This window comes from Centropristis striata, chromosome 8 (assembly GCF_030273125.1).
Source record: "Centropristis striata isolate RG_2023a ecotype Rhode Island chromosome 8, C.striata_1.0, whole genome shotgun sequence".
Lineage (NCBI taxonomy): Eukaryota > Metazoa > Chordata > Actinopteri > Perciformes > Serranidae > Centropristis > Centropristis striata.
Window position 1 is genome coordinate 32,330,251 of NC_081524.1, and position 12,774 is coordinate 32,343,024.

A 12,774-nucleotide genomic window follows, 5' to 3' on the forward strand; every position below is an offset into this window, starting at 1 on the left:
GCTTGAATTAAATGCAGAGGAAAACCTGAAAAATTTGGTTACATTTTGAATAGTGTGCTTTTTACTTTGATTTTGAGATTGTCAGCATTAAAATTTAGCATTTGACTTGCGGTTGTGTATTTCCACATGTATAGAGACTTGTTATGATATAAGAAATGTCCACTTCTGTTTTCAAGAGTGTAATCTGACTTTCAGTTCATCAAGTCTGTTTCTTTTGATGAGATTTTTACAATCACAGGACGTTCAGCATGTTCTTCAGTGCCAGCCTCTCTGTAAACGAGCATCATAGCAGCATCAGGACTTTGTGTCCGTCTGTGTCTGATGTTGTCGTCCATCAGTGTCTAGCACTCCAGTCAGTAAGATCTTTTTCCACCAGCGCTCTCTGAAGCTCTGCACACACACACTGGTCAGACTCTCCCCGTCCTGGTAGTCCTCTCTCATCTTATCCGGGACCAGGTCCTCTGACATCACCTGGGAGATCAAACGGAGAGATATTGAGTCCCAAACAGTGTGAAATTCAGGCCTTGACACAGCACGTATGAACAAAAGCAGGAGTGTGTTATCACCTCCATGAGAGCCTGCAGGGTTGTTTCTTTAGGTTTGAGCCTCTGTAACACCTCATCTGTACTCTGAAGGGTGCTTTCAGTGCGCTGCAACACAAAGGAGGACTGCTGCTGTCGAAGGATTCTCAACAGGAGTCTGAGGGAGAAAGAAGAAATGAAGACTTTTAGACACTACAATTTACATTTAAAGTATATATTTTATTTAATTAACTGTAAGAAATACTATAAAAATTTGAGCTTCAGTAGTGTTGGACAACTGATGAACACTGAGTATTTCAAAGCTAGATTTTATTTTTTTTATATGCAAAAATCAAGCTACAGGCTCCTTTCCTTCAAGAGGTTTACACATCATCTAGACTTCCCAGCAACTTACTATTATTAGAATACACCGGCCACTTTGTTATGTACACCTGTTCAACTGCTTGTTAACACAACTATCTAATCAGCCATTCAAATGGCAGCAACTCAATGCATTTAGGCCTGTAGACATGGTGAAGATGACCTGTTGAATTTTTAACCGAGCATCAGAATGGGGATGAAAGGTGATTTAAGTGACTCTGATCCGATGCATTGTCGTTGGTCTGAGTACATCACAAAGTAATGATCTACACAGCCACCTCTAGGGTTTACAGAAAATGGTCTGAAAAAGAGAAAATATCCAGTGAGCGGCAGTTCTCTGGGCCAATGTGCCTTGTTGATGTCAGAGGTCAGAGCAGAATAGCCAGACTGGTTGGAGATGATAGAAAGGCCACAGTAACTTAAATAACCACTTGTTACAACCAAGGTATGCAGAGGACCATCTCTGAACACACAACACGTTCATCCTTGAAGCAGATGGACTACAGCAGCAGAACACCACACTACCACTTTATTAGGTACACCTTGCTAGCTAATAAAGTGTTATGTTTTTATGTGTATTTCTACCCATTTCTGTTGGACAGTATATGTGATACCTCGTCCTGATGAAACAGATGCAAGCTTTCAGCCAGAGACTGTCCTCCTTCAGCTCTGCTGCGTCATTATCCTGTTGTTCCTCAGTTTCTCCATCATTCTGCTCTGCTGCTGATTCACACCTCTGTGGGGAACACGGTCCTAGTAAAGGCAAATGCATCAGATCACATCAGGGCATGATTGCAAATTATTTTATTTTCACCTACTTGATTGTTACAACTTGCTAAAAAAAAATCAACAACTCAACCGACAACGCATAACTGTCTATAAAGAACTGTATTATTTAATTCTTACTGACCGCCAGTGGCGGTGCTTTAAGCACTGGATATTCCATCTCACGCATACGCAATTTGAGTAGTTATACCAACAAAGTCACCTGTGACCCCTGGATGACCCGGGAACATCTATAAGTTCCGGTGTCACCAGAGGATCTGTTCCAACTGGATCTTCTCGCGAAACTGAGAGATCCGAGTGACAGAGAACTCTGGCGGTCATCCAGAATTCATAGAACCGTAGTTACATACGTAACTCTCGTTTTGGGTGCTGAGTGAGATAGGAACTAAACGGCATCCTACCTGTGGTCGTGTTGCTCTCCAGCAGCTGCAGACTCGTCTGTCCCAGGTTGTACCAGTGCCAGGGGTTAAAGGGCAGCAGGCTACACAGCTGCTGCAGACACGTCATCTTTGATCTGATGGCTCCAAAATGCTGGTATATGGTGACCTTTAGTAAACATTTACATTTCAGTTAAATAAATAAAAATAAAAAGACATTTTAAAAAATTACTTTATTTATCCCCAAGGGGAAATTCAGTTAGTCTGGTAACTCTGATAGAATGAGACAGCCTGATGTCTGTAGGAGCGAAGGATCTTTTGTATCTCTCCGTCCTGCAACGGAGAGAGAGGAGCCATCCACTGCTGTTTTTTTGGTCCATAAAGGTTTTGTGTAGGGGATGATCTGGGTATTTCAAGATGGCCTCGAACATCTTGACAGTGCATCTCTCCACCACCTCCTCCAGTGTGTGTTCAACCACAGAACCAGCTCTTTTGACCAGTCTGTCCAACCGCCTTGCATCTCTGTGTCTGATGCTGCCTCCCCAGCAGACTGCAGCATAAAACACACTACCACCACAGACTGATAAAACATCTGCAGCATCTTACTACAGATGTCAAGAGATCTGAGCTTCCTTAAGAAAAATGCTGCTTTGGAGATGTACACATGTTGAAGAGGAGGAGGAGGAGGAGAAGCACCATTGGAATTGGGTGAGGCCGCTGTATTGAATCTGTTGAAGAACTGGTTGAGTTCATTAGCTCTTTCTACATCACCCGCCACTGGCCTTTCACCTTTGCCATCTTTAGTCTCTTCTTCAACTTATATTGTATTTGTTTGAGCCATGCTTTGTCACCATCTCTAAAAGCTGCCTTCTTCTCATTGAGGATTGCCTTTAAATCTCTAGTAATCCAAAGTTTTGTTGTTGTGGAAACAGCGTATAGTCCTAGTGGGTATGACTGTGTCTCTACAGAAGTTGATGTAATCAGTAAAGCAGTCAACCCGTCTGTCAATGTCCATACTGTTCTCCTCTGTTTCCAGCAACACATTCCAGTCTGTACATTCAAAGCAGTCCTTTAGAGCCTCAGTAGCCTCTAGTGTCCATTTCCTGACTGTGAGTTTAGTTGTAGGCTGCCTCCACACTCAGGGTTTGTAACAAGTCTCCAGAAGAACTAAGTTGATCTTCCAATTGGTGGCAAGGCAGTAGTTCTTTAAGCTTCTTTGACATTCGCATATAGCAGATCAAGGGTTTTATTTTCTCTGGTGGGACAATTAAACTGTGTAAATTGTCCCACCAGAGAAAATTAAAAATAACCCTTGGTCCAAAATAATATAATAATGTTTCAACATTTCCATATAATAATTTGGAACAAACAACAGGAGAAAAATGTTTTTTTCTTTGTACAGGTGTGTGTGTGTGTGTGTGTGTGTGTGTGTGTGTGTGTGTGTGTGTGTTCTGGCTTTGCTGACCTTGAGCAGCAGGAGGCTGGTCATGTGACAGGTGTTGGAGGCTTCTTTGCTCTGGAGAAAGATCATGTTTGCGTCATTACTGAGTTCTGTCCATTTACAACTACAAGCCTTCGGACTGATTTCTTACTGAAATTTTTAGTAGAGTCAGAAATGCAACTTGCTCAGTCAGAGATTATCTATCACAGAGAGAATTTACTGAACTTTTGATTTCTTTATTTTATTATTGCGTAGATTAAAAGCTCTTCAGGGCTATTTAAACCAGATGACTGACCATTACATATTATTGACTCATACTGGAGCTTACTCGGGCATATAAAAGCACCATCCCACTCATCTTCATTAGTTCATTAAGGTGAAGTACAATCCACAAAACTAATTACTGTAAATAAAAAGCAGCAGCTACCTAGAAGGTAAGAATATAATGCTATGCGTTGATAAACAATCCTAAATATTATATGCATAGTGTGTTACACATACTATATAATACAGTATAAAACTCTCCTTCACTGCCTTGCTGTTCACTTCTTTCACCAGACCAATTATCTGGGATGGTGAATTATTTTTTTAGTCCTGTATTGGTTGGAAACTAGTTATCATATACTGTACTACTGGTTTTCTATACTGATATTATTTCATGACAGTAAGAGATAACACAAACGTTATTTAAACGAACAAATAAGTAATCATTTTAGATTTGTTTTTCTTTAACATCAAGTATATAAAGTATTTCACAATGCCAACAGGTTGTTCCAGTTATATTAGGAAAACCAGGAAAAATGTAAGAAGAATTACCAGTAAGTCGGCAAAGTCCAGCGCCTTGTCTCTCAGTCCCAGTTTGGTGCAGCATCGGGCCAATCCCTCCAGTACATCTCTTCTGATGGTCAGGTTGTTGTCAGCGATCCACTCCAAGCAGCTGCTGTATGCATCCAAGGCTTTCTATACTCACGGCACAATGAAAACAAACAATTATACATCTCATAGTGGACAATGGAGAGAGAGATACATCATAACAAGAAGGAAAAAAGTTAGGCTTTAAGCAACAGTTATGAGAAGCATAAAAACTAGTGTTCGCTTCAAGCAGCTTCTGTTGGCTGTAAACCTACTGAAAAACAAACTCATTGTTCCAGTACAGCAGATTACAGTTGCATCAAATCTGTCAACAATTCAACCTGTTTTTATTTCATTCAAGAGTTTTGGTGTAATATGACTTTACATAGCTAAAGTCTATTCACATTGTCTGGAAATTGTCCTGTGTAGCTGCTAATTACAGTAAACACATTCCTTTTGTGTGCTGTTTGGATAGTATATATTAATGTGTATAATTACTGTGCAGCAGTAAGTACTATAACAAGACCTGTATGATGCCATCTATAGAAATACTAAAACAAAATCACATGACAACAACAGTGCAAACCCGCTTATAAAATGCAAATTTCTGAAGGAAAATGAACTGATAGCTTATTTTCCTGTAACTTATCACCACCAGGTTGTCAGGTTAACTGAAAAATCACACTAGCTGTTAACAAGTATTTGAAATTACGAGTTGATTGGCTAAACTTAAAATACCTGATGGTCCCCCTGTCTCACAGCCAAGTCCCCTCTGAACTTATAGACTTTCTGCTTCTCCAAAGGATCTTCTGTATCAAGAGCAGTACTCTCACAAAACCACTGCAGGAAAAAACAAGAGGAGGAAAAAAAGTAACTACAACTTAAAAACACAATGCAATATTTTATTGACATGCACTGTGCGACAAACATAACGTGGAACAATTTAATAACATGTTAAATATCCCCCAAACGTTATTTAATGGAATACCTATTGGTCTAAACGTAAAATGTGTTAACATTGCTCACAACGGAGATACAAACTTTTGATGCTTTAATCTTATGTTTAACGGTATACATAACAAAACATTTGCCTTACATTCTACTTATAGTTTTGTAAACTTTATTTCATCTTATATTTTGTCTCCACGTGTCCCACTTTGCACTAAAACTGTGTTGTTGTTTTTTACAAGAAAGTGTGCAGCTAACTGTTAGAAATCAACCTAAACTTGCTAGCAGCCGCTTTACTTATAGCTTTTCCCCGTCAAGACACTGTCAAATCCCTTTCCAGCTTTATTTACAGACACCTTAGTACCGGGTCTCCCATATTGCAGCTTTATGTAATTTTAAATAGTGAAGTTTATATTGAGCAGACTCACTTCTGGTTCACATAGTTTGGCGTTATAAGAAGACAGAGCCACAGTCACTCGGTCTTTCGCCTCTAAGAACACCGAGTCGTCAAATGTGCTTCCAAATATCTCCATCCGTACCCGAAAAATAAGATTAATTCCTCAAATTTCAATAGAAAGCTAAAGCGTGCACGAAATAACACCGAGCTGGAGCTCTTGTACAGTTTGTTTACACCCTCATGGTTAAGCAGTCCTCACCGTAAAGTGCACGACTAATACCGTGTCCGCAGTTAGTAGTTCCGAGCAGAAAGGTTCCCATTGATGATGAAAACGACCTTTACACATCAACATGAAGATAATGAATTGTTCAAATACATCTGAACTTTTATTTAAATTGATACATTCAGGGGATATAACATTTACATTAAAATAAATCAAAAATACAAATTGATGGCTGAAAATGCAAGTTTTATCAGCAATGCATACAAAATACACATGGCTGCATAAAACGTCAGAATTATTTAACCAAATATGGATAGTTTATTCAAATGCCAGGATCTATTTTCAAGAGAAGAAAAAAAACCTTTTAAAGATACTTAAATATCAGTGATTACATTTTTATACAGTGGGAAAGTTTTACTACCACAAAACATTTTGCTCTCATATAATCATTATATTACACAATCATGAATTACAGATGACTGATACATTGCAAACTTCAAACACATTAGAAATGTATTAACGTTCCAAAGTGCGCGCATGCAAGGGATAAAATGCAGAGTGAAACAATTTAATAAACTGTTGCAGTCACTAAAAAAATGTAGGCTAATATCTAGTAAGCTCAGTTTCCGAGGATGGGGTGGGTGGGGGGTTAGGGGGTGGGGGTGGACTTCGTTTGGCTTCATTCATCACTTTTGTGTGGAAAAACTGCTGCACTGGTCCCGTGCTCATCTCCTAAGACACATATCAGAGGAGAATTTGTCAACACAAAACAATGCCAACACTGAACTTCATACAAATGAAATCTCAGAAAATCAAAACATTGATTTCTCTTACGTTGCACAAATGAAGTTAAACTCCATGTTGTCAGTCTTGCTGGACCAGAAATGATCTTTTTTTGCCATGGCTCCACTCATGTTACACTCATCTTTCCTACCAACTCCAACAGCCCAGTGAGGGAATGTCACTCTCTGATCATCAACCCAGAACCAGAACCCTAGGGTGCAGGTGTAACGAAGACCCAGCCACACAAAGGGAGTGCTGGCTTTCTTGGCCTCACACTCAGCAAAGGCCTGTGTCTTATTGTCAACGACTGAAGCGAGGTCCATGTAGTGTTTCCTGCAGTAGTTCAGGGCGTCTTCCCACGTCATGCTCTCATTGATCAGCTTAAATGGTGACACTTAAAACAAAAACATTTGTGTAAAATGATTTAAGTAAATAGAATTGAAATAAGTGAACATGCAAAATATTTTTTGAGCAGGATTACAACAAGATCTCCCATAATGTTAAAAAAAACTTTTAAAAAAAACCCTAAAAGGTACAACACAAAAATGTGATGTAATTCATGAATTACAGGCCTGCCAGTGTGCATGACAGGATTTAAATAATAAGACATTTCAAATGACTCTCTTCTATGCTGTGAAACTGTGGAGAATCCATATATCATGCATCAAACCATGAGCCCTGTGGCCAAAATAATGCAGAAAAAAATAGAGTTTTACCTTAATTATCTTGAACAATTAATCTCCATACTGCATGCCAATTTAAATTTCATTATACAAAAATATTAATGTGTAGGCTAATGGGGCTTAGTGTGTTATAATTGTATCCACTCTTGTTTAAATGGACTTGTGTCCACATTAAACTGTAAAGGAGACATTTTAGTGTTAAAGGGGAGCTTCTGTATTTTTTTAAACTGGATCCTATCTTTCTCTGTTTGAGCGTCCAAGGGACAGTTGGGACAACAATGTATCACGCTAAAAGTGCTTGTTTTCTGTCACTGACAGGCTCATAATGGTATTATAGGTGTCTGACAACATAATGGAAAGGACCAAACAGAGAAGAAGGAGAGAAGTCTCTTTCTGAAATCTCACGAGTGATGACTTGTTTTACGATACTGGAGTAGTTAGACACAAAACCAAAGAAATAAAATAGGCTGGGGTCCAAATTAAAGAGTACTCTACTCTCCCTTTAACTCATCTTTAAGCAGCTCACTGTAATGATTAAAATGTATATATTGTACCTTTTGTTGTGCTGTAGATCTTCACTTCACACAGCTGTAAATTCTTTTTTTCTGGTAACAACACTTTGATGTAGCGCCCTGACGATTTTTGGTCACATGCAATGTCATTCCATTTATTTAAAACGAAATGATTGACTTTTTTACAACTAAAACAGAGAAAAGATAAACATACAGAAAAAGGAGGTTATTAAGTTATAAAATGTGAATATTTGAAATAAAGCATTTTAAAGTAACATGAATGTATTACATGTTATCTGGGCCGTTTACATCAGGAGAATCCCCAATGTAGACCGTAGCACCGTTTATATCAAACAGGTTGTTGTAGATACAGATGGAAGAAATTTTGTAGACACGTGACAGGTCAATTCTCCACCAGGAGTCTTTTGCCTGTGAGGTTTGTGCACATGTTTCTATTTCTCCATCAATAGCTTTGTCTGAAGACTGTTGGTTCGTTGACTGGTATGGTTTTAGCCCTTTTAGCTTTAATTTTTTGTATTGACCTGTAATTGAAAAACAGAAAAGATCATAGAATTTACTTCACAATAACTCCTGTTATATATATATAGCATGGAAATACTATTACACTTTTTTTTCTGCAGATTTGTGACAAAAAGTGACAGTTGTGGTCAGACCCCTGCCAACATATGCTCTGGCTCTGTCCATCCTTGTTTGACTTCTGGAAAATGTTATTTAATACTTTATCTGAAATAGTGGGCCAAAAGCTTCAGTGCTCTCTGTAGGGTGTCAGTCTCTTTACCACCTTTTTCTTTATCCCAAAAGAATGTTATCACCCTCACTTCTTTGCAGACAAAGAGATGGATTCTGATTCTTCACTCGTACCCCTTCTCATACGCACTAGATAAGGGACATGCTACACTATTTGAAGTTGAAAAAGATATGACTCTTCAAGAGTCTCCAAGGAAGGTCCAGTGCATTTGTTAAGTTCTGGGACCTCTTTCTCAAGGTCCAAGTTTTCAGATATTCCACCAGTGGATGAGTGTAAAAATGTTTTAGTCCTACCTGGATTGCAGTGGCCGGCTGCACCTCCTGTGAAATGTGAAGCATCAAAGTGTTATACAAGTATTCATGTTCCTCTTTCATTTATTTTAATCATGTAAAGTTATAAGCAGCTATGATATTAAAACTTGGCAATACAGCAGGAAGCACAGTCATTTCATGTTTGTGTGGTGTTCAGGTCAGTGGGACCCATTTTCAATGTTCATAAAAAGAAAAAATATGTGATTTATTATTATTTTAGCCTCATTGGCTTTGGCTCATTTTCTGTGAAGAACATATAAAATACCACATTTTCAATGACTGTACATTCCCCAAGACATTTAAATTACACATGTGGTGTTGTGCTGTGTCCCTTCACTCTGTCCTCCTCTGACATAGTCTGCTGATAGTGTGTGCAAGTGTGTGAGTTTTTTGTTCCTACTATTCTCACACAAGGTTGCAACATTGTTACATTTCAAGCCCAGAAACCTGTCTGCTCCCACATTTCGAGCACATTTTAACCTCTGTTTTGTGGGGAACCATTCTATAATTTATCGCACTCTTCCCACCTGCAAATTGGGGACGGTACACAAGAAATACAAAGCTTTGCCTGTGTGCCTTTGCACCGCAGTTGATCAAGATGACAGAATTATTCTCTGCTCAGAGCGTCTCAGAGAACGAAGTTTGGGAAGATGATGAAAAGGAAAATATTTCTAAACTTGAAGATCACATTTTTGTCAATTCCGATGCTGACAGTCAGCATGTTTACATGCACTCTAATAAACATTATTATATCTGATTTCTGGAGTTACCAGATTACTCATGTAAACAGCAGAAACCATTCTAATGCGGTAATACAATATAATATGTGCTGTATTGTCTCATTATACAAAATATTGACTAATGTCAGATGCTTGCTTTATGAATGCTTCCTACATCAGGACAGCCCTGACCGTCGGAGAAACATCCAACTAATTTGACTGAATCATGCAAACCTAGTTTTTTTAATTACCTCAATAATAAAGTACATGAAAATGCATGGAATCAGATCATTGCCTGATTATTCCCAATTATGGAATTATTGTGTGCATGTAAATGTCATCAAAGAGTTTGAAGAACAGTGATAAATACGTTCAATTACTTAACATTGTTTCTTATGGATTTGTTCAAAACAAACATTGATATTAACTTTCCTTTTTTTTTTTTTTTTTTTTTTTAGATTTCATCAGAAAAATGGATTGCACTATTATATATGAATATCAGAGACCTCTACCTTTAACAGAGATAAATAGTACACATTGACCATATATACAGTCTTTATTGCTTGTAATTGGGATAAAGTATTTTTACATAAATAAATGTAAAAATTATTACATAATGTTTATGGGTTCACAAGACCCACAAACATTGGCTTAAAGGTCACTAACGTGTATTCATAAAGTGAGCTACTTACCGACCAGTGCAATGACTATAAGACTCCACAGCATGTTTACTGTAGAGAAGAAAATATTGCAGCATTAGTGGACAAGAAATAAGTTAAATGATTTATACATGTGACAACATACAAATAAATTGAGAAATAAAGCTTTACATTTTCTTTTAATTACACAACCTCTAAGAACAAGAGAACATGTTGTAAGGACTCTTAAACATTACAGAAACATAAAAAGTGATAACTCACCTTCACGGTGTTTCCCTGTCTCCAGAATGATGTTAAAATGATGCACTCTCCCAGCTACTGCTATACTTATCTCCCTGCCCTTACTGCTTATATGAAAATAATGTTTACTGGGCATCACGTCAGCTATTGGATAGTCAAAGCACCTCCATTTACATTTACAAAAAAAAACTGACACACCTGCACACACTAACAGCAGACTATGTCAGAGGAGGACAGAGTGAAGGGACACTGCACCTCCACACTGTTCTTCATTGGGTCCACTGGACCCGGAACACCACATGTGTAATATAAATGTTGAGGGGAATGTACACTTTGAAGTCACTTAAAATGTGTTATCTTATATGTTCTTCACAGAAAATGAGCCAAAGCCAATGAGTCTGAGGTTAAAATAATAATAAATCACATAATTTTTCTTTTAGTGAACTTTGAAAACGGGTCCCACTGACCCAAAGCATTAAATGATTGACACACAGAAGGACATGTCCACAAAAATATGAACCAACACAGTGATAGAAAATAGTTCATACACTCCCCGATGGAGCACACATAATTCCATTATTTATAATGAGCATTTTCTTGTATGCCATATAGGTATTGAAGGATAAGTCTTCTGTGCTTCCTGCTGAACTGCCAAGCATTGATATCATGGCTGCTTAAAACGTTGATCGTTACGCGATTAAAATAAATGAAAGAGGAACATGAATACTTGTACAATACTTTGGTGCTTCACATTTCACTAAATGCACTCATCCACTGGTGCTCCTGAAGTTTAGGAGTGCCCCTCCATTCAGGACAGGCTGTATTTTTCTTAATGCTAGATCTGTGTTTGGCTATAAACTGCTAAATTTCTGAACGGAGCACACAGTCAATTATTTAGAGAGGATTTTACTTGTATGCCATATAAGCCACTGTGTATTGAATGATGACAATTCTGTGCTTACTGTTGAGTTGCCAAGCATTAATATCATAGCTGCTGACAACTTTACCTGATTAAAATAAATACCAGAGGAACAGGAATTCCCATATAATCCCTTGGCGTTTCATATTTCAGGAAATGCAACCGGGCACTGCTAGCCATCAGGTAGGACTAAATGCACATTGTTTTACACTCATCCACTGGTGGAATATCTGAAAACTTGAGAAAGAGGTCCCAGACCTTAACAAATGCATTGGACCTTTCTTTGTAGACTCTTGAAGGGTCTGAAAGGGGTGAGGGCAATAACATCATTTTGGGGAAAAAGGAAAAAGTGGTAAAGAGACTACAGAAAGCACTGAAATGGTTAGGGTCAAGCTTTAGGCTCACTATTTCAGATAGAGTATTAAAAAACATTTTCCAGAAGTTAAACAAGGATGGGGAGAGCCAGAGCATATGTTGGCAGGGGTCTGATCACATCTGTCACATGTTGTCACGTGCATCAAACCTTAAGCCCTGTGGCCAAAATACTGCAGCAAAAATATTTTTTTACACCGATTAGCTTTAACAATTAGTGTCCATACTGCATGCCAATTCAAATTTTGCTATACAAAAATATTATAGTGTAGGCTAAAGTGGTTTTGCTTAGTGATTGTTATAATACTATCCACTCTCAGTGCCATTTATCTTGATGACGTGGTTGTTGAACCCATTGAGGCCTGAAACGCCTGAAAAACCTCTGGCCGATTTTAAAATAAGCCCCTAAAACCTGAAGTTTTTCTGGAAATTCAACAGAAGTGTCAACGGTTCTACTAAATAATAGATTTTTCAGCATCTGTAGCAGATAGAAATTAAATTCAAAAAGTATTTGAGAGCTTATACAAATATTACAAAACGACGTATCCGCTTTCCAGGCTTCAATGGGTTAAAGTGACTTGTGGGATGAGCATGTCCAGCGAATTGGTGCACTATTTGACCGTTGGCTGCAGTGCACCTTACCTTACACCTGGCGAAGTGTGAGTTCACCAAGACAACAGTGACTTACTTAGGCCAAGTAGTAGGACAGGGACAGGTTTGTCCAATAGGAGCTCAGGTTGAAGACGTTATGCGTTATCCCATGCGCACTACAAAAGAGGAGTTAATGCAATTCTTAAGTTTGGAAGGTTGCTATAGAGCGTTTTGGAAAACTTTTCCACAGTAGTTGCATCCCTGACAGACTTGCTTAAGGGCAAGGCACA

At 38.3% G+C, this 12,774-nt stretch overlaps 1 protein-coding gene across 1 annotated transcript; it reads right to left on the minus strand.

Moving 5' to 3' along the window:
• Window positions 1-133: 133 nt before the first annotated feature.
• zgc:101716 (uncharacterized protein LOC492784 homolog) lies at window positions 134-5,964 on the minus strand. Its single transcript, XM_059339426.1, has 8 exons — window positions 5,735-5,964; window positions 5,097-5,198; window positions 4,323-4,466; window positions 3,531-3,581; window positions 2,090-2,234; window positions 1,517-1,655; window positions 567-699; window positions 134-471 (listed from the first exon to the last, which is right to left on the minus strand). The coding sequence occupies exons 1-8, from the start codon at window positions 5,837-5,839 to the stop codon at window positions 295-297; spliced, it is 996 nt and encodes a 331-aa protein (XP_059195409.1). The 5' UTR covers window positions 5,840-5,964; the 3' UTR covers window positions 134-294.
• Window positions 5,965-12,774: the final 6,810 nt, after the last annotated feature.